Source organism: Phodopus roborovskii, unplaced genomic scaffold, assembly GCF_943737965.1.
Source record: "Phodopus roborovskii unplaced genomic scaffold, PHOROB, whole genome shotgun sequence".
NCBI classification, from domain to species: domain Eukaryota; kingdom Metazoa; phylum Chordata; class Mammalia; order Rodentia; family Cricetidae; genus Phodopus; species Phodopus roborovskii.
The window spans coordinates 4950216-4973055 of NW_026125397.1; the positions used below are offsets into that span (position 1 = coordinate 4950216).

At 42.2% G+C, this 22840-nt stretch overlaps 1 protein-coding gene across 1 annotated transcript in view; it reads left to right on the top strand.

Annotated features, from left to right (window-relative positions):
* Nucleotides 1-20726, top strand: part of Slc2a12 (solute carrier family 2 member 12) — a 49530-nt gene extending 28804 nt beyond the window's left edge. Inside the window, exons 3-5 of the mRNA XM_051175305.1 lie at nucleotides 8453-8575; nucleotides 12829-12961; nucleotides 20573-20726. Of these exons, the coding sequence (XP_051031262.1) occupies nucleotides 8453-8575; nucleotides 12829-12961; nucleotides 20573-20726 (410 nt within the window). The remainder of the gene's footprint in view (nucleotides 1-8452; nucleotides 8576-12828; nucleotides 12962-20572) is intronic.
* Nucleotides 20727-22840: the final 2114 nt, after the last annotated feature.

Consider the following 22840-nt stretch of genomic DNA (forward strand, 5'->3'; position numbering starts at 1 on the left):
CAGTAGGCTGGAGTATTCACCTCACTGTGTAGTCACAGTAATCTGTGCGATGTGCCCTTCACTTAGTCTCTGGTGTGCAGGGAGGACTCGGGGGCAATGGTGTCAGCCTTCTGATTATGGTCTAGACGTGAGAAGTTCAGATTCTGCCAGCACCTATGTCAGCAAGCACACTGCTTAAGCCACCCAAGGACACACAGGAAGTGCTCCAGGGCTCATCTATGATGTCACCACCAGCCTCACTGTCCTTTGTATTTCAGTTGGATTGACACTATACAGAACTGGACCTGGAGCTTTGGGAAGTGTGGTCCAGTCGTGGATCACCTGTAGTCAAGGTTTCCTAGGAATCCCACCCAGGTTTTACAGAAAATCATGCCATGCTGGTGAGAGTAAAAGGTGTAGATTCAGCCAAGAAAAAGCTGATGTTCACTTTTCTGAGTCTGTGCAATTAATCCAGACTCTGTTTGTGGCTATGGATGAGTCCTGGTTGGGGGGGGGGGCTAATGCACCCAGGTTTCCTGTGGTAATCAGAGAGGACAGTATGTGCATTGGGCCAAAAATTCTACTTCAGTAAAAGTGCTCAAATGAAGGTAAAAGGCCATCTCTAAAAATTGATGCCTGTGGAAGATGAAATTTAGAATTAAGGCCATTTTTTTAAGGGTGTTAGAAAAAAAAAAAATGCTGGTTTCTAAGTTTTTCCATTTTGCTCTCCAAGCAGGAGAGCAAATTTAACTTATTTACCTTTATTTTGGTTTTCATTTCTTTAAATTATACTTCTTTATGTGTGTGTGCATATATCTGTCTGTGGATAAGGGGTGATGGTATATGTGTGCCATTGTATATATTCAGAGGTCAGAAGACAACTTTTGGGGGTCCTAGGGATTGAACTCTGGTCATCAGGCTTGGTGGCAAGCACCTTTATTCCCTGAGCCGTCCTTACTTTCATTTTCATGACTCTTGTAACTAGAAGAAGCAATATGTCTCTATACATCTAAGACCCTCCATTCATTAATTTATTTTTTTTTTGAGACTGGCTCTTACTATGTAACTTAGGCTAACCTCAAATACATATCTTCCTCTCCCAGCCATCCTGAATACTGAGACTAAAAGTATGAGCCACTATGCCCAGCTAAAGTAATTATCTTAAAACTTGATTCTAAAAAGCAAACAAACACAATTTGAGGGAAAGTCCTTTGTAATTTTTTTTCCAAGAAAATCATGTGACAGTCTAAAGCTGGGATTTAGATTCCTTTTTCCATTTTTTTTTTTTTTTTTTTTTTTTGCTTACCTGATTAGTATTAGAGCTTATAGACATATTTTAGTGATTTATCTGAGCCTTAAAAATTGCATTCAATTCCTCTGGTGAGAATGGTCAAGTACAGTTAATAACTGTAATGAAAGACCTTAGGAGAGAGATCATACCCTAGCCACAAGTAATTAAGGTGTCAGTAACTGGAAAGGAGCTGTGGTTTTACCTACTTGCAAGCTAACAGATTTGCTTGGATGTTCAAAAAGATGTAAGACTCCTTGGACAGAACATAAGGCCACTTGATAATACAGACAATAAGCCAACCTGTTTTCTTCCCCAGAGGCAGTACATTTATTTACTTAACAATGACCAAAGCTGTTCCTTTCTTCACAGGGAGAATATCTAGCTGTGTAATCAGCAGCTTTAGGGGGTCTGTAGCAAAGATCTGTCAGAGCCCTTGCTCACAGGCATGAAGGAATGCCAGAAACACACAGAAAATGGTCTCCCCAGCTCCCCTACATGAAAACTCAGATGCCCTCTTCTGTTTCTCAGAATGTCTGAGAACTTCAAGATATCCCTGCCTAGCCTGTTGTTTCATCTTCAGAGCTGAACCAGCCCTTTGGAGGATGGTATGAGTGGGGAGCAGAGAGTCATCTGCCATAACATTTAAATTTAGACATTATAGCCAGATAAACAGGCTCTTTAAAAACCGCTGCTCATGTGATGCTTACCCAGCTACAGTTTATGACAATTCCAGGCATGTGAACAGCAGGTTCTAATTTGGAAGTTTACTTGGCTGCTTCATGCCAAGCCCATGCTGAGTTCAAGACAAAGGTGGACATTCCAGAAGTACATCATGTGTTTCATAAGAGATCTTGATCAGCCCTGCATTTCCTCCCAGGCCCCAGGCCCCTACTGTTCAGAACCATCAGACTCAGATGCTTTTCAAGTGTTCATCTTCCTGCTACACTAGGTTTGTTGGATAAGAATAGGGCACAGTAGAGAAATTTGTTTTAAACGAATTTTAACATCAAATGTAGGTAATGTAGTGATATCCACATAGCAGATGCATATCTCCCTTTAATATCTTTAATTTTTTTTCCTTTCAGATATGACCCAGACTTGCACAATGGTCACTATTTTCTCCACAGTCAGTTAGGTTCATTTGACTGACTGAAGTGAGTTATTAGACTGTTTGGTGTTAGTTGTCAAAGTGTATCAGAAGCATTACACCTGCTTAGTTCTACACTAGCTTTGTGTGTGTGTGGGGGGGCGGTTCACAGTGGAAGAGCTTCAAGAAATCTGGGTATCTGCCTAATGAAACCCTCCTCTGTCTTTAGAGTTAGGAGATACAGCTGTGATACTAATGGAACCAAAGCATTCTCCATGGCATTTCTGCCGAGGAGCAGAACTAAGCACCCAGAGAAATGGCACCATCCATTCTGTGACCATTAGCAACTGCTCACATAAGACATGTGCTTAACTTCCAGACAGTACTCCCATTATAATCCTCTGTCTTGGAACACTATAAATCCTGAGTATCAAAGACATTAAAGAAACAGATTGAGGTTTTAACATTATCTTAATAAGCACAGACATTCATTTGTTACTTAACTGTTTACCAGAACACATTAAGAATCGTTCCAAGGAGCATTTGGAGTGATAAAAACCACAGTAGTTTCCTAATTGTAGCAACGATAATGAAAGCAGTACAGTACAGAATAGAACATCTACACACAACAACACTTCAAATGCCATGTCGCTCAAGCTCAAACTAGTATAGAGAATTCCTTGCCAGCTGTTGCTTTGTTTTTGTTTGTTTGGTTGGTTTTTGTACTTTGAGTGCTGCTTCTGCCTTTTTAGGGCATATGTATTGTATTCTATGAGGGTCCTCCAATATACTTCAAAGGAAGTCAGTTTCCAAAGCTTCAACTTTAAAACAACAACAACACATTTCTTAAAACCTTTCCCTTCTAAGCCAGTAATGGTGGCACATGTCTGTAATCCCAACACTAGGAAATTGGAGGCAGAAGGATCAGGAGTTCAGGGTCATCTGTGACTACATACTACACAAGACTCTATCCCAAGGGGGGGGATACAATAGGGGCAGGAATGGCTCAGTGGGTAGGAATGTTTGCTCTGCTGACACACAAACTTGAGTTTGGATCCCCAGCATCTATGTAAAGAGCTGAGTGTGACTGCACCCGTACCTGCGCCTTCTGGGTGAGCAGAGACAGATCCTGAGAACTGACTGGCCAGCAACCCTAGATGTACAGTGAGAGATGCTGTATCAAGGCAATCTAGTGCAGAAGGAGAGAGGAATACAGCCCAGCCCCCGCCTCTAATTGCATACACATGGGTGTGTACACACACTAACATACATGCTCCCCATGTGCACACCACACACATTTTTAATTTTTTAATTGCCCCTTCCTATCTCTTCAGTCATCTTTCTATCTCTTATTTAAAAGAAAGCCCATTTATTATTCCATTATCATCATTATTATTATATACATGGCAAATAAAAATCAAAGAACACTAATAAAAAGAGGCACTTGAAAATGTTATGTAGGTGTTGAGAAATGACTCAAATGATTAGATAATAGTCCTTTCATTTCCAGTGATTAGCTTTTTCAACAAAACATAAGAATGACCTAATCAAATCACCAGCTGACAGATCATCACAAATAACTTTTGTTGTTAATTCAAAGAACTGAGTGACATTTGTTAGTACTGAATTTTTTCAATTCACCACCTAGTTTGTTGTTGAGAACAGTAAATTTCATCTATTTCAAAAGTGGAAAAATAATGCATTAATCTACAAATAAGTGGCATTCACCCACAGAAACATGATAAAACTCTCCCATCCATCACTTGAAGGCACCTGCAGTAAATTTTCACTTTTGTGTTCAGTAATTTCTAAGCATTTTGAGATGCTACCATCACCCTGTTCCCTTCTGTACTAATTACGGTGTTAAGACATTCAGGAAAAAACCTTAAACTATCTTAGATTATGTAGAACTAAACTATAATTCAGTGTAAGTTCCTGACTTTTCCCACCGAAGTGTTCAGGCTGACTTTGCAGACAGTGGCTGAAAGACTACGCTCAAGTGAAAAAGGGGACTTCAAACTGGGAATCACTGGGCTCCACTTGGAAGCATCTAGAAGAGCGATTACTGAACATGATAGACACTCTGCTAGTGTGTAAACTTATGATTAAAATGTTTATGTGAATTATAAGTAACTAGAATACTTAGTTCTTCAAATCTCAAATTACATTTTAGGTTCCACAAGTGAGAAGGTTGAAGTCCCAGTGACATGGTTTTTTTCTATTCTTTTTGGTGCCAGGTGAAAAGGGGTTCATGTTTTAGCTGGGCATGGTGGAGCACACCTTTAATTCCAGCACTTGGGAGGCAGAGGTAGGTGGCTCTCTGACAGTTTGAGACTAGTGTGGTCTACATAGTAAGGAGTTACATGGTGAGGACCTGTCTAAAAAGAAGGGGGTTCATTTTAACTTAATTTTGTTTTCAATTAAGAGTCAGTCAGTTTAGTTCAATTTCCCCTAACATACTTGCCTGAAAAATCCCCCTGGCTGATTTGGACTAGGAGCCCTTAATTGGGAAACACTGACTCTTTATTTCATTGCCTCACTGGGTTATAATCTAAGCAGTTCAAGATAATGTTCATGAAAATTCAAAGTATTTTACAAAAGGCCATGAGTGGCACAACTCAGGGACACTGAGGGAGGGGGGGACTACAAAACCAACAGAGATAGAAAGCTGCAGTTCCTGGTGGCCTGTGTTGGTCTGTTGTTAAAAGATGTAAGTCTCAGGATGTAAGCATCTGGGGGGAAGGGATAGCTCAGTTCATTCACATTTTTTAAGCTTATTTTTTATTTTCTGTGCATTGGTGTTTAGCCATGGGTGTTGGGTCCCCTGGAGCTGGAGTGACAGACAGTTGTAAGGTGCCATGTGCGTGCTAGGAATTGAACCCAGGTCCTCTGGATGGGTAGTCAGTGTTCTTAACCACTGAACCATCTCTCCAGCACTCCCATTCACATTGGGAGCCCCTCTTTGCAGGAGAGCTAGATGTGGCCTGCGCTGATTGTAGAGGCAATAAAACCACAGGATTTGGATTCACTTCTGCCGGGCCTGGCTCTCTTGGAAAATCCAACTGTTGAACCCTCTGCCTCTCAAGTGTGGAACTCCTTCTCAAGTTGTTAGATGTTCTCTGGCAGGAGTTTTGAGACCTCAGTGAGTTTCAGACTCCGGGTTCACATGCCAGGTGGTTCAGGAAAAACTCATGCCAAGTGGAAAGTGTGCTCAGAGAGCTGCAGGATTTAAATCTGAAAGTGTAGGGGGTTAAGTGTCAGGTTCTGTAGGAAAAACTGGGGTAGTGGCCAGAATAAGTAAGAGGCAGGAATTACTCAGAGTGACTTACATGGGACATTTCATTATCCCTCTTAATCCAAGGCTGTGTCCTCACAGAGTGACATCAACATATTTGTTCTTCCTGGTCTTCTTGCGACACTCCTGTGTAGCCATAAACAGTAGACTTCGTCTGGATCTGGCATGTTCCTATGGGGCTCTGGTGATCTGGTACCACATGATACAAGAGTTCCATAGCTGTGAATGGTTACTGACTCAAGTCCCCCATAAGCTCAGATTTCCACAGTCATTACAGCTTAGAGCTGACATTGGGGCATTGCAGACTGTGGCATTTATAGGCGCACAAATTTGCTGCAGTGGTGCTGTCAGACAGAGGTAGAATAATAGAGTCCAGGTGACATGTTTTAAGCATGCTGAGTGGTGGCAGCAATGCACACAGTCCTGTTGTATGTGCTATGAACACTCTGTGGAGTAAACAGGACAGTGCATCTTCCGCTGGCCCATTATTGGGGTGGGGAAGAAAGGATCCCTCAAAGAGAATCCCCCATTTCTTCTTTGTGGCAGTAGATTGATTTTCTTCGGAAAGAAAATGGGCCATCTCGTTGAGGCTAAAAAGAATACCACCCTTGTTATTACAAGGTTCCCCATATTGGATCCCCATGTGATGGTTCATGCCTGTGCTCTTTCCCTATATACAAAGGCTGAACTCTTCTGTTCTTTCTGCCCTGGGCATTCATAGCATCCTTCTAGAAAACACCAAGACACACAAGATTCCTGCTCTGTCTTGCTCCTCAGTCTGGCACAGGAAGCCATTCTTGCCACACATTCAGTTTTATTTTGCTCTCCTGGGAACTGAAAGCTTGTGACTTTACAGTTCCATCATCACTATTAAAATAATATCCTCATTACTTTGATATGCTCTATGTTGGGATGGTTAAGCATTCATTTGACAATTGCTATAATGTCCAATTTTGTCAATATCATCCAAGATATTGTTTTTTTAGTTCTCCTCATTAGGTCAAAAGCTCCAGCAATGATGCATTTAATTTTGGAAATTTCAGGTGCAGGGTTTGACTGACAAGTTCCCACCAGAGCATAAACTGAGGGAGTCTATTTTTCAATCTTCAGTTCATTACTTGTATTGAATAAGTTGCCCCGGGACTCAGTTCAGCTCCTTTACTGTTTTATCTAGGGTAGACTTTTTGAGTGGTCTTTATTTTTTTTGAGACAAGACCCTGGCCTTTCAGACGCAGCACATTCAACCTATAACCAATGTTTTGTCCTACCATCTCCACCCCATTTGTTTTTCTGAAATAGAGGCTCATGTATTCTAGGATGGCCTTGAACTCATTTGTAGCTGAGGATCACCTTGAACTTCTGATTTCACCTGCCTCCACCTGGAATTTCAGACATGTCTCCATGCTTAATTTATGTGGTGGTGGGGGTCAAACCCCCACCATGAGTGTTAGGCTAGTATTCTACCAACTGTGCCATATCCTGTCCCCATCCTGTGTTGGTGGCTTTAACAGCCAAGTCAGCTCATTCCCATCTGAGGCCAATGTGATTCTGAGGAACTCAGCAACACCAGCCATTGAATAAGGCCTCATGATGAGGAGTGGAGTTGGAAGTGGCTTGGACAGATATAGAGATAGGGCTGAAAGTTGAATCATGAAGATCTGAGCCAATGCCGCTATGAAAAAATGAAAGGGTATATCTTCCACCATCTTCTCTTTCTGCCTACTAAAACCCAAGGCCTCCTGGTTCCCTCCACTCCACTGATGACCATGCTCAGTACCCATGCTAAGCAGTAGTATGGAAGGCAGATTATTTAGCACTTTTAAATCCTTCTCTCTGTCCATTCAGACCCTCTTATTATCACATTTCATTAATCAACACATATTTATTGAGCCATTATCCAGAAACCATATTGATTTAAAGAGGTCAGAGTTCAGTGCTACCTCTGTCACTTAGGAGCTTTGTGGCCTTGCCAAGTCATTACCTCTTCGAAGGCACAATCTCTTTCTCTATGAATGAACAGCAGTAGTCAGACAGGGTTGACAATGGCCAATGAGAAAACATAGAGCTATCTGTCAAGTCAGCCCACAGTACCCATCCCTATTTGAGCACACCAAATTTGGGAGCAGAAGACAAGTTAATTTTCTGTCTTCTGCCCTTCCTAATCTAATCAAGCAGAGCCTATAATGTTCTCTGTCACTCAGATAATAAAAAAAGTCCTCTGATTAATTTTGATAGCAGGAAGAGTCTCCTTCCAAAAATGTAGATGTCTAGTCTGGTATTACAATCAAATCTTGGAGCAATATTTAATTTAGGACTTCTCTCTGCCCAGCTTCCCTTAGGTCATGGCGCCCAGTTGGAAAAGGGAGAGATATGTGACCTTTCACCTTTCTAGCTCTATTTCCTACTCACTCATTGGCTAGACTTCAGAATTCTTCAGGGTGACAGGACAGTGTAGGAAAGTTCACCATTCTGGATCCACTGAAGTTGGGAATTTGGATCTGAGGCTCCTGTGTCAGATAGATATCCAAAGCTTGTTTGCGCTCGCCACAGGCATTTTTCAGTGCTATATTGTGTTGTCTCCTCCTATTTATGATAGCCATTGTCAAGCTCATCCAGTGTTTATCCTGAAGTCTTTCTCCCTTGGTCAGGAGGGGATTTGTCATGGTCAGGACTGTCCTGCTGAAGTGAGAGATAGCCTTGACCTTCAACCACAAATCCAGGCCCAACTTGCACAGAAACCAGTAAAGGGGTGTCGAAGAGTCTGTTAATGTTTGTCTTGTCATTCTTCCCTTTCTTCTAGTGCCCTGGCTGTTGCTCAGTGAGATCTTTCCTGGTGGAATCCGAGGCCGAGCCATGGCCCTGACCTCTAGCATGAACTGGGGCATTAATCTTCTCATCTCTTTGACATTTCTGACGGTAACTGGTAAGAGATCTTGTCCATTTATGTCTTCATAATCTTCATAAAAGTGTTTATTGTGGAAATTTAAAAATATACCCAAAAGGAAAGAGAGAGAGAGGTTAATCCCAAACCAGCTATGTCCATCACCCCACTTAAAACAGTTTCCAATCCCCTTCCCTTTCCAATCCTACATGTTCCCCTTATCAGATTATTTTGAATCATGTCATGTATATTCATTTTGTTCATTGAATTTCAGCATGGATCTCTGAAAGTTAAGATGGCAATATAATTATCACCCTTAAAATATTAATTATATTCCTTAGTATCACTCTGTTCACATTCTACCAATTACCTTGTAGTTATTTTTTTATTCTTTGAGTTATCTCCAAATGTGTAATTTACAATTGAGTGGTATGTGTCATCATTAGGCTGCATCTCAATTCTTTCTACTGGACTTTTACCCCCTCAGAGCCTTAGGGGAAAGACTGACTGGTTTCTTATACAGATGTTTGGAGCCCAAGAATCTTGAGAGTTTTTCAGGTCACATGTCCTCTTGTCCTTTGTGTTTCCTGGAAGTTCTTATGTAGATCTACATGGAAGCTTAAAGGGGGTGAGGCTCTAGTCCGTGAGCACACTCCTAGGCAAGTAACTATAAGATGTCCTATCAACCTCCCCATCTGGATGCCTCACCCCCGTCTCCGGCCATGTTGAACTCCAATGATGCTTGTCTCCCAGACCCAAGGTTTCCATTCTTTCTTTCATTCATTCTTTTGCTCTTTGTAGTTTCTTGTAAACCAGGACTGCTTCTCTAAAGAGATTTCTTTTCAATGACACTTAGCTAGCCACTCTGAATGTGGATCTTATATAAGGCAAGATGAGTACTTGAAACTTTTATTTTTAGTTCTCAAAATAATGAGGTAGTTCAGCACCCTCCAGAACTGACCACTGAGTATTTTTTTTTAAATTAATCACACACACACACACACCCTAAAAAAATACTCTAAACTGTAAAGTTTCATTTCATCATTAATTTCATATATGTATATTTAACCTTTAGAAAGGGATGCTTTTGGGCTGGAGAGATGGATCAGCTGCTAAAGGCTAAGCACCCAACCAAGAATATAAGAAATGGGTGCTTACTCAAAAATAAGCTATACACATATAAGTACATGTATAGACTAGTACATTATACTTTAAATTGTTTTGGAAGTTGCTAATTAAATGCAATTTGGGTTATATGTAAAATTTTCAAATGCTTGCGTCCTAGATTTTAATCACCCAAGCTTGAAGAAGACAAAGAAACTAGTTATTAGTGACAATCCTACATCTTCTACCCTGATTGTACACAGAAACATGTACACTTCACCACACACACATCTGTTATTTAGTTTAAAAAATACGGACTAAAAATGATGACAAATGGCCTGGGTCTCTGCAGCAGGGCTAGCTGACACACTGGATGAGCTAAGGAAGAGGTAGACCTTGAATGAGCTTTCAGCACGCATCCTGCGAAAAGAGATTCTTTTTCTTTTCAGTGGCTGTTGTCTTTGAGAACTGACTATTACTGTGTAGTATGGGCTGACCTTGAACTCATGGCAATCATCTTTCATCAGCCTCCTCCCTCAGCTAGGATTATAGGCATGAGCTATGCACAACCAGACCAAATTAGTTTTTGAAGCCTGGAATGAGCTAAAGTCTTTAGTTGACCTCTGCTTGGGATGCCTAAAGACCTCTAAGTATTTTCAGAGATCGAATTCTTAAGCATGGAATAGAATGAAGATATGAGGCTTTTTTTTTTTTTTTAATGGCAACAAGCCTTTGGATTCCAACATTTTAGGGAAATGTCATCTGTATCAATATAAACATACTGTTCCCGGTAAGCAAACAACATTGTACAGTGGACAATGTATTTAGTTCTGAGTATACTATTTTGAAAAACTGGTTGAAAACTTCAGGACATAGTAGGCTGTGGCAACAATTCCTATAAACCCAACCCCAGAGTGCTGAGGTAGGATGATGAAGGATGAGTTTAAGACCATCCTGAAAATATAGAAAGACCCTATTTCAAATGACACACAAAAGAGGATGGTCTAGACAGTAAGAGCCTAGTACCTATGCTCTGTGAAGTGTGGCTGGGAGAGTTCTGGGTTTTTGATCTGTATCCAAGGACTCTCAAAGGAAGGGTGAATTTATAAACAAATACTTGGAATGTATATCACAAAGATCAGGTTGGAAGGGCTAACTTACTATATGCTATCCACAAGACCCCTCTGCAAGGGGTCTAAGTAAGGGAGATGGTTGTAGCAGTGAGGCCTTTGTTGAAGTCACGATTCTTCTGTTACTGCAAGTGTTCAAACAGAATCAGGAACAAGTTTAATGAGATAACCGTTTGGGTCTGAATAATTCCAACTAATTAGACAAGGATTAGAGTAAGCAATCCACCTGGCAAAACCCTGCACTAGCAGCAAGAAAATCACTGAGACAGGATTGATTAAATCTTGCCAGAAACAACTGCCTTGGAGCTCAAAAATGGTTCAACAGTTTGGAGTGCTTGCTGTGCAATTATGATGAAGGTTTTCATTCCAGCACTTACACTGAGCTGGGGCAGGATCAGAAGGAGCACCAGGGCTTGCTGGCTTCCATCCTAGCTGAGAAAACATGAAACTTGGGCTCTGGGAGAGACTCTGCCTCAAAGGAATATGCAGAGAGCAATATAGGATGAGACCCGATGCTTTCAGACCTCCATGTTCACACATAGGCTTACACATGCACACACACGTTTTAAAAAAGAAATGCCTTTGCCTTCCTTCTTCCTGTTCCTCCCCAGCTCAGTCTAGCTCACCCACAGGTGGTTACTATGCTCAGATCCTTCCACACTGAGTTACAAAAGTGGCTTCAGTGTCTAACCACTCAAGTCCGTTTTTCCCCTAACCAGCTGTGATTTGTGGCGGCGGCTGTTAAGGGCTATTTGCAAATCCTGTCTGCAATTGGTCTGGGCATGTGTGTAAAAAGAGCTAGGTAGTTCTCTGCAGTTCCCTGTCATCCCGAACTTTTGTTGCTGGTCCAGGAGCCAGCACAATGTAAATGGACAAACTTACATGCACTGAATGGGGTCCTGTCTAGTGGAATGTACCTTGCCCTTGGCCAGTGATTAGAAAGGGAGTTTATCTTTGTTTAGAAATGGTCAAGAGAGCTGACAAGTGGGATCTATCAAAACTCGGAGGCTGTGCTTCTTGTTGGCAATACCTTAGCCATCAGACCTCTTTCGTTGGTCCCATTCTCACGTTCTTTCCTGGACCTAGAAGGAAGCTTTACAGATATGTTGCCGGCTATTAAAAATTGGGAAATACTGCCAACATAAAATAATTTATTGAAATCAGAGTAAAAAGGCTGAACTCATTTCCCGAAAAGTCCACCTGCACAAATGTGTCATTTAAAATGGCCAAACTACAACAGTGGTGCTCCCTAGAGGGAGTCAGGAGAAGGAGAAGGTATGAGAACATTAACCTTGGGTCTTTATAGACTTCTGCAATGAAGTTTTATTTTTGCAATGGTGATTTTTAGCTTTAATTGTCAACTTTACTCAACCTAGAAACACCTTGGAAGAGTCTCAGTGTGGGACTGTCTACTTTGGGTTGGTCTGTAGGCATGGCTGTGGAAGATAGACTTGGTTGTCAATTGATATGGGAAGATCTAGCCCAGGGTGGATGACACCATTCCCTGAACTATATATATAAGCATAGGAAGCGGGATGAGTAATAGGAAGGAAGCAAGCAAGGACCCATGCATTTATTCTTGCTTCTCTTGACTGTAGATACTATACTTTTAAGTTGCTGCCTTGACTTCCCCACAGTGATGCATTAGAATGGGGAATTGTAAGCCAAATAGACCCTTTCTTCCTTGAGATGCTTTTAGTCAGGGTATTTTATCCCAGCAACAGAAATAAAGCTAGAACATAAACGAACGTGTCTTTTTTGCATTAATAAAGATACATTACCATGTTGAAAAGGAAAGCTATGTGCACCTGGAAAATGGTTTTGAGTTTAATTTGTGATGGTTAAAAGGCAGCTTTACATTTTACCTAAGAAAGCTGGGGTTGTATTGTAAAACAAAACAAAAAGCACCCTGCCATATTTTGAATTTGTGACTCTTATTTCCATGGAGACTAGCAGCATGTACAAAGATGCGCACAGCTTCCTATGGGATCTGAGATGTTCACAAATGGGATCAATGCAGCACAGCATACATCTCTAATCATTTTCTTTTGTCCTTTATAGATCGCATTGGCTTGTCGTGGGTATGCTTCATATATACAGTCATGAGTCTAGCATCCCTGGTTTTTGTTGTTCTGTTTATACCTGAGACTAAGGGATGCTCTTTGGAAGAAATATCAATGGAGCTAGCAAAAGCGTAAGTATGTCATTGGTGGTTGGTCAAAATGCACTTTGTATATGTAATCAAATAACAACATCTGAAGATATTTTAGGACATTTCTTTTGCTGAAAGGCTACGCGTATAATTCCAGTTCCCCAGCCTTGTCCCAAAAGTGTGAGAAGCATTGCTTATTAGTACACAAGGCTTTTAAAACTTAATCTAGTGATGAACAAGAATTCCAAGCAGGGCATGCTACTATATGCCTGTGGTCCCAGCACATTGGAGGTGGAGGCAGGATGATTGAGTTGAAGGTGACCCTAAGCTACCTAGTAATTTTTAGACCAGCTTTTATGAGACCTCATCTCAAACTTCTTCTATCCCCCAAGAAAGTGCTTCTTCATTCTAGCTCTTAACCCGAGAGGCCACCTTTGTTTGGGATACTAAGTAAGTGCTGGGATATGATGCCCATCTTGAGCGAGGTCTGTAGACAGCTTCAGCCCTTCATCTAAAACAGGCTCAGGGGGTGTTGGAGCTCAAACACTTAAGGCTACACTTAGCAGAAAAACTCTTAGTTGTAAGTACCTATAATTCCTTAAGATGTGGCACATTCAGGTTAATTTTAGTAAAGGTAAGGAGTGTCTTACATGATTAGACATTTAGAATTAAAATCTAGGCATTTAGTGTATTTCACATGGAGAGATGACATAAATAACTGGCAAGTGTGCCATGAACAGCGTCCAGAGGCAGGGCACTGAGTTCTGACTGCTCAAACAGCCAGAGGGACATCATGGCCACAGGAATGAAGGGAAACATGTTCTTCTCAGGATTGAATTACATTGGAAATGGGGCCATGCTTAGTTCTGGCCTTTACTACAAGGGAAAAAACCATGCTACATTCTTGAATAGGTTGTGATTTTTTTCTTTTAAAAAATAATGTCCAAGTACTGGCAAAACAGGTAGGGTAACAGAAATTGTGACAGTTGACACCCTAGCTTCCCTCTGAGGGAAGCTCCAGGCTGATATCTGAGCTGATGGTAGGACTACATGTGCAGATGTTCACAATGGCCCGCCATTTCATCCTGTGTTAGCAGGGGCCGTAGTGAGTAGACTCGTAGAAAATATTCACTTTGTTTGTGAACCTTGACGTGGTTGAAATCTTTAAAATAGTTTACTTTCCTAAGCAAAAGAACTTGTCTCAATTCAAATCCCAAGTTGGCTATCAAGTCAGGGGTTGCGTTTTACTGCAGATGAGGCCATTTGAAGAAAATAAAATAAAAATGCTCAATTTATAATAAAACAAATGCAGTTGTTGGGAAGGCTGCTTTTGTGAGACTGGGAGATGAACCCAGAACAAACGGTAGTCAGGAAGGGTCTTTGTCTTGGTAAAGAATTTGAACTTTATCTTACAGGCAGTAGTGGGCTTTTTGGTATCATCTTATGTATGTGTAGTATGTGAGGAACATGCATGTGTTTGAATGCTTGTGTTCATGAGTACATAGACGGAGGTGGGCATTTGGCATCTTCCTCTATCACTCTGAGCTAATGGCTGTCTCTGAGCTTGATGTTCACTGTTTTGGCTAAGTTGGCTGGCTTGGATCCTCAAAGCTCTACCCGTCAGTGCTAGGGTTGCAAGCATGCTTAGCCATGCCCAAATTCTCCATAAGTACTCAGACTTTGAACTCAAGTCCTCATCCTTGTATAGAAAATGCTCTTAACACACTGAGCCACTCCCCTAGCAAAAGTGCTTCAAATAAAATGAGAAAAAGTGAGTGAGTTTAGGAGGAACATTCTGGCAAAATAGGAAGAACAAAAAGAGGAGTCACTGAAAGACTCGATTGGAGGTGGCAGGTGAAGCTGTAACAACAGAGCCTGTGAAACGGGGCCCGGACAGGAAGGGACAAATAGGGAAAAGAGGAAATGAGACTTGATCTCAGGCTTCCAGAATCTACCCACTATGCATGCAACAGTTTGGGGCAGTAAGGTGTTGGGGAAGAGGGCAGGGTTCAGAGAGGGTCTGGGGGCTTGGGGTCGGCCCCTGAGTTCCAATTGTACAGATCCCCTCTGAGAGGCTTATGAAGCTTGCAAATGAAAGGGAAGGGAGCCCAGCAAGCACAGCAATCCGGGACTGAGGAGAAACCCAAGGACATGGGGTGGGCGGTGGCAGGGTGAGAAACATTTCGGAGAGCCCAAGCAAAAACTCTGGCAGCTGCTTAAGACAATTATTAATCATCAACATTGCAGGAGTGGATATGACTCCATGGCTTGGGCAGGCTTGCATTTCGTTACCTTCCTGGTAAATTCAGTGTGTGTGTATGCATTTAGAAAAACTCAACTGCTAACTCAAGGCACAAAATGTTAACAAAACTTCTTGTGAGCAAAGGTGTAAGACTCTTAGAGGGAGAGCTAAGTGATCTGCTACTTTCATTTAACAACATGGACAAAACTAAAGGTTTACATCAAAAGGTCTAACTTTGAAAGCTTTCCTCATTGACAGCTTTCAAGTAGAGTTGTCAAAGCAAGCCTCAAATCATGACAACCTAAAGGCAGAATCTTTGTGTGTAGTGGGCTTCTAGAATGTTCCTTGAGAGAGTAGGATTTGGGTATTTAAAAGTCTGCAAAACTTATTCAGCATTCTGCGTGGGGGAGAATATTAAGTGATACACTTCTGGTTTACAAACTGTCTGTGAAACCACATTTGGTATTTTTGAGTCATGAGTCACTCAAAACCTTAATCCAGGCACTGTCTGAGACAGTCATGCGTTGACAATTAGGAGGAATCGTCGAAGTTATTGTGACCCCTCAACAGTACTGTGAGCGAAAACAGATGAGGACATTGGGACAGAGAACTAGAGAGATGATGGCATGCCAGCCTGTAATTTCAACTCAGTCATAGCAGCTGCGGTACCCATCAGATGCCAACTGCTCGGGGTTGCCCCGCTCTGAGATCTGAAAGAAAAAAGAATTCTGCTTTTCTTAATTCCCGATTACACAATTCTTTAGAGCTCAAAGCTTTTCTCTGGTTGATGCAGTAGGTTGAGAAACGCTTTTAAAATGAAAATGTCTAAGCAACCCGAATTAGGTAAACGCACAAGAAGTGTTTGAAACACATTGTTAAGCAAGGTTCCCTGGAGAGAAACGCTAGAGACAAAAATTTGCCATATGAGTACAGTATCAAATTAACTAAGGAAATGTAGGGTAATGGGAAGCTGCTATGTGGAGATCTAAGTAAACTTGATCGAGGAAGCCTACTGCTGAGCTCAGGGAGTCTTTAGGAATTTAGAAGTTAATAAAACAAATCAATCAACTTTTGTCACCAGGGAAACCAGCCCCCATGTGTAAATCCCAATAAAGTTTTCCTAAGGACTAAGAAAGGAAACTATTCATAATATCAAATTAATTTTAAATTCGATACTACACGTTGCCTAATATCTCCCTCTCTTCTGTTTGGAGTTGGTCCCCACCCCAGACCCAGTTTTTACAAAGCTGAGAAAACAAATACTCTTCCAAGGATGCTAAGTTCCCTATAAAGTAAACAGTGACTCAGCTGAGTCAGGAAACGTCGCTGCCATCTGTAACTTGAAAGGGTTTTGGTTTGAATATCTGCCCTGCCATTTACTACCCCAACATGTAGTATCAAATGTAAAGTTAATTTGGTATAGGGACGATTGCTATATTCACTTTTTTCACGTGAGATTTTCCTTACTCTTTCCCCCTACCTAGGTGAAAACAAACCAGTTAGTGTTTTATAAATAGTTTGGCTCTGAGGCCCTTTGATTGTTAGCAGTTAATGGGATGTGTCCATCCCTGTGTGCAAATGAGCTGCTTCTAACTACTGAGAGCTTTGTCAGCTGTTAGCAAAGTGCTTGCTGGCCAGGTCTGTGAGCTCCAGGTTCAGCGAGAGGCTCTGTGGAGGGAGTGGGAAGGGATGGCAGTCAACGTTGACCTCTGCCTCCACAGGAGCATACAATACTACTACTACTACTACTACTAATAATAATAATATTGCACACACTAAATCAGTAAATAAGTGCCCACTGAGCATCTATTATGCACCAGCCACTGGTGTAGGTGCTGCAACCAAATTAGCAATGAGAAAAAAGAAACAAAACCACTCCCAGGACAGTGAAAATGTGCTGATTAGGGCCTAAATGGTTGGGGTGGGACCGGCTTCAGCAAGCTGTGCTGAGATAACCCTTAGGCTACAATCTGGGCTAAGACACCAGCCCAGGAAGGTAGGGGTAGGGAGCATGCAGGCAGAGGACTGTTGGTTCAGAGGCTAACTCAGAAACAGGTTTGGCTTGTTTCTGGAAGGGCAGGAGTTCTAGGAGGGTCAGAGTCACTGGGATTGATAAAGCAGGTTGAGCAAGGAGTTGGTTAATTCTAACTGGGTGGGAAAGGACCAAAAGTTTTAGCCTGGACAGTAACATGACATGACTGACATTTTAAGCCGGGTGTGGTGCGGGCATGTACAACCACCTAGCAGCCTGAAGCTGGGAAGGCTCTCAAGCACAGTGCTGGCCATAGATGGCCAGCTGCAAGGCGGATGTCCGAGTCCATTGAAGTCCTCTGTTCTCACTCCCTTCAGGTTGAAGTATCCATCTACACATTGGCTCCAGACCTGTTTCCCTCACTTTATGGCAATGTTCAACCCCATTGTACCCCTTTCTCTTCTTCCTTTTCTAAGACTTCCTGTTTACTCCTTTACTCTCTCTCTCTCTCTCTCTCTCTCTCTCTCTCTATATATATATATATATATATATATATATATATGTATGTATATATATATATAATCTATTGTTGCACTTTTTAATTGGCATAAATAGAAACTCGCTGGGATCTCCTTCCCTACCCCTTTCTTTTTTAAAGACGGTTCTAAGAATCCCTGGCTGGTCTTGAGTGCATTATGCAGCTGAGAATAACCTTGAACACCAGATCTCTTCCCTCTCCCTCCCAAGTGCATGTGTACCACATCCAGTGTATGCAGCGCTGGGGACTGAATTCAGGACTTCCTGGATGCTAGGCAAGCACTGTCAGCTGAGCAACATACTATTTCTCCCATCTTCTAAAAAGGGTATGCTGGTGCCATTTCTCTTCCAAATTTGCCACTTATTTACAGCAAAGCTCTTTATGAACCTTGCTTGTTCCCCCTTCTCGTGAACTGCTCCCAGTGTCCTATGGCAACCACTTCCCTGAAATAGGGCTAATGCAGCGGTCAATTTTCTCAGGGCAGCAACTTTTTCATATCCTTCCCCTAGACAGGCATGTGCTTCATAGAGCCTCACTTCATAGTGCCATCTCCTCCTCTTCTTGCCAACTACTTTAATTCAGACTCTCCATCTACTTTATTTCAGTTCTTAACAAAAGCTGGAACATTCGCTTGACCTATTAGCTCTCTCTCATTACATTTTAGTTCCTTGAGAGCTAGAATTTGTTTAAAATAAAACCCCAACTGCATGGGTGTATATATACCACATATATTCCTGCTGCCTGCAGAGGCTAAAGAGGGCATCAGATCCCCCTGGAGCTGGAGTTATGGACAGTTGTGAACAGCCCTGTACATTCTGGGAAGCATGCCCAGGTTCTCTGCAAGAGCAGCAAATGATCATAATAAGTAAACTCCAAGAGGTAGGCTTTTTTTCACTGTTAGTGCTTGTTCCTCATCACCTAGAACAATCTATCTCCTGGTTTATAATGAAAGCACATTGTTGAATGGATGAACAAATGAACAAAGGAACTGGACATAGGAATGAGGCTTGGCCAGGATACCTGCAAAGTTCTAAGTTTGAGAGAGTGAATCAACGGTGAAATGCAGCCAGCCACCTGGAGGGGCCTAGGTTTCAGGGCGAGGCTAGAATCATGTTGGACATATTAATTTGGAGTAGTTGTCCATTAAGACACTAAACAGAGACACATTGTAAGTAGGCATCTGAATATGAACTTAGGGCTTTAAGTCTTTATAATGTGGGAGGTCATTGGCCTCATGACACCAGGTGAGATCATTCATCAGAAGCAGGAGAATGAGGCCCAATACTGGACCAAACCCTCAATTATGCCAATATTTAGAGATAAGTAATTGCCAGTGGTAATGGGGTTGCGGGGGTGGGGGTTGGTAGTGGTGGCAGCAGCACATGCCATTAGTCCCAGCACTTGGGAGACAGAGGCAAACCTATGTATGTGAATTTGAGGCCAGTCTAGTCTACAGAGCGACTTCGAGGGCAGCCAGGACTGTTCTGAGATCACCAGGGACTGAGAAGGAGCCGGCCAATGGTGAGGATGGAGGAAAGACAAAGGCACAAAGTATCACTGAAGCCAGGTATTCCAGGATAGTATGGTACATACGGGTGGAGACTGCAGGAGTCTCAGTGAAGTAGGGGCTGAGGCTGACTGAATGGTCAGGAAAGAGAACCCAAGTAAAGACACCCTACAGTGTTGTCATGGAGAATAACGCAGTGGCTGGCCTCCTGCTCATCACCACTACAAATCACCCAGGGACCTATCCCTGCCCATTTCCCCCAAGTACCTCCCAAGAACTGTGCTCAAGAGATGGTCAGTCCTTCCCCAGGACTGTGAAGCCCCAGGTGCTTGCCACCCACCTTCGCTTCTCTTACATGGCTTACATTTGTCACTCTTCAACCCATCCATCCCATCCGGTCATTTAGGAAAACCTTTGGTTAAGATTTCTCAGTTTATTTCAGCCCTAGCTGTGAGGAACACATGGAATTTGACCAGTTCCTTTAAGGTTAGGAACGTAACCCTGAGGCTCTCAGCTTTAGGATGATGGCCTGCCACCTGTCACAGTTCCCTAAGGGTGCCGCCGCCTTTCCAGCTTTTTGAGATGATACTTCAACACTACCTCTCACTTTCTGTTGCTGCCATCTGTGAAGATCAAGCTTCCAGGTTCCCCCATGCATGGCTAGAGACTACAGTCTCTCTAAGTACTGTCCCAGTGTATTCTGGGAATCTTGGCAAAGACTCCCAAACTTGAGCTCCAGGTGCTGAACATCTGATCAACAATTCCTGCCTCACCTCTCTATCTCAATTTGTTTTCTCATCAGCACTTTTACATGCTAAGTACATGCCTCTGAACGTGGCCTCTGAAAGCACAAGCCCCTTGGAGGCCACAGTATACAACTCCACCCACACCGCCCACCTTTTCCCATTCCATTCCCTGTGGAAGAAAGGTTCAAAGGCCTTTTTCTGTTAACTGAAAGGATAGAGCAGACTGTATCTTGGTGGGAAACATTGTGCTGTAGAAAAGCGGAGTGGAAGGCAGAACATGGGCACAATGGGGAGCTAGAAAAATGCAAGAAAATGAATCAAGATTTGGGGTGATCACCACTCCTTTTTTGTTGGTAACATTAGAGGACTCTCGGAGTCCTGGCCTATAAAGAGGGGTACTATGGCCACGTTCTGAGAAGACAGCTACTTAACTTTTACTCTCTGCATGAGTTTGACCAAAGGCTGTTGGCACATATCAGAATTCTCAACTCATTAAGGATTCACCATGAAAAAAAAAAAAAGTTTTTCCATAAACTAAAACCATGACAACCCCAGGGTGATTTTTAAAATGATAATGCTGCAGATTTCTTTTAAGTACTATATAAATGAGGAATGACATTTTCATTAGCGCCTCTCTCTCTCTTTCAGGAACTATGTGAAAAACAACATTTGTTTTATGAGTCATCACCAAGAAGAATTAGTGCCAACCCCGCTTCAAAAAAGAAAGCCCCGAGAGCAGCTCCCGGAGTGTAAAAACCTGTGTGGAAGGGGACAGCCACAGCAGCCTTCTCCAGCTAACTAAGGAACGAAAATCTTCACATATGGTGCAATGACAGGGCTTAAGGGGGTTCTGGAGAACGTACATGGATATCCTGACATTAGAAAGTCAGCCTTTACTTCCTCTTCCCCAAATGGACCTTTGCCAAAAGGTAGATGAGGCACCACCGATGCCTTAATATATCAGGCACCACAAAACAAAATCCCGGCAGATTTAATACCTTCTACCTTCTCTTTGGTGCAGCCTTTGAAAGACTAAGTTCTGGTGACAAGGCCAGCCTCTGCCTTAAGCTGTCTGTGTAGGATGCCAGTCCTAGCTTAATACTTAGACACAGAGGCATCATCATTGCCTCTGAAGGCACTCCTCGCTCTGGGCCTTCTGTCTAAACCCTGTGGATGATTCAATTGCACCTACGTTGTGGATTAGGACTATGGTATCCTGGGTAAGGCTCTAGTGACAACTCAAGTCCACCAGTTTCAAAATTACACAGCTAGCACATCACCCATAAAGACATATTAGTTAATCAAAATATTATTTTATAAATTTTGTCAAATTTTTTAAATGCTAAGATAAACCATTTTTTCCATTAAAAAAAAGATTAGAAGAATCAATTTTAAAACCCCAGAGCCATATTTATTTAGAAACAGCTTAGTGAATATTAGAAAAGGAGTCCAACATAAGATTATCATTTATCCAGATCTCTAAGCAGTTAGGTTTAAGTTGTAACGTCAAATCTATACATGTGTCCTGGGAAGGCTTTTGTGGTAACGGGCAGCAACCCACAGCTTTCTGCTATTCTTCACATTCCTCAGGAATCGCTCTACCTCGGGCACCAGCAGGCTGCCTCTTATTGCTCACTTTGAGATGAATGCAGATAGAATAAATGACACAGACATCAGGATAGGTCCCTGTCTCTCCTGTGATGGACAGTGGTGAGCGATACCAGCAATGTGGGCTTTTACCCACAGGATGAATTTCTTTGACCCATTTTTCCAGTTGAATTTTAAGATTTGACAAAACATTTCAACAACAGGATTTGTATATAATAGGAAAACCTGTGATAAAGAAAATTGAATCACTTAATAAACTATGGAAGGTACACACACACACACACACACACACACACACACACACACACACAAACACACAATTACCCTTAAGCTACAAACGGCCTAACTTGGAAAATAATTCAAAGAAATTTTACTTCCCTCCCCCCGCAAGAAGAGCCCAAATCCCTTAACTTGGGATGTTCTCCTTTTCACTAGCAAATGGTCCCAGTCTGATAGGGGTACACGGTCCATCACGTTGCCTTCTAGCAAAGTGCAGTGAGCCTGCGCAGCAGCAGGGAGAGCAGCCCCGCCAGCCTTAGGAGCATGACGGACGGACAAGGCCTGGTTCTGAAATGTATCATCTAAATTAAAGGTGGCAGGAAGAATCTGTGAGGGAGGTTGGTCTTGGTCTGACGTGGTGTATGTCACATCAAGTAACGTGTGCTGTTTTCTGTTTGCTGTGGGGAGAGGGCAAGGCGTGTTCTGCTGAGCAGTAGTTTATCATGTGTCTCTAGAATTACATGCCACTTCTAAAACAAACAAAACTCAAGGCAAGTCATCAACCCAAGCCTTTTCTTTTCAACCCCCCCAGGTATTAGATTAAGATATTTTAAACATTGTTAAATGATTGTTTTAATCACATATGGACACACATATTTGGCTCTCTCGTATTCCTTGTGAATGGGCCAGAAACCAGCACCTTATTATGAATGACTTCAATGTAAGTATCCTAAATGTCCTAATGTTCTCTTATTACCAAGTATGGACTAAACACTTGTTTTCAAAATGAGTTTTTACCCGGTATTAGCCTGACCCCATCCCCAGCACATGAAGCCTTTGGTTTTTAAAAATAAAAAGGGGAAATACTTAAAGTTTGTATGTATATATTCACAGTTTTTATTTATATAAAAATTTTACAGTACTTGTAGAAATCCAGGTGACGTGACTCTGCTTCCCAGCTTTGTTTAGTGGACTGCCCAGGAAGTGGCCAGGTAATGCCTGCACTGTAGGAGCATCCAGACTTGACCACGCCCTCTTCACTCCTCAGATAATTGCCAAGAGCTTCAGATCTGCCTGGCTTTCAAGCCG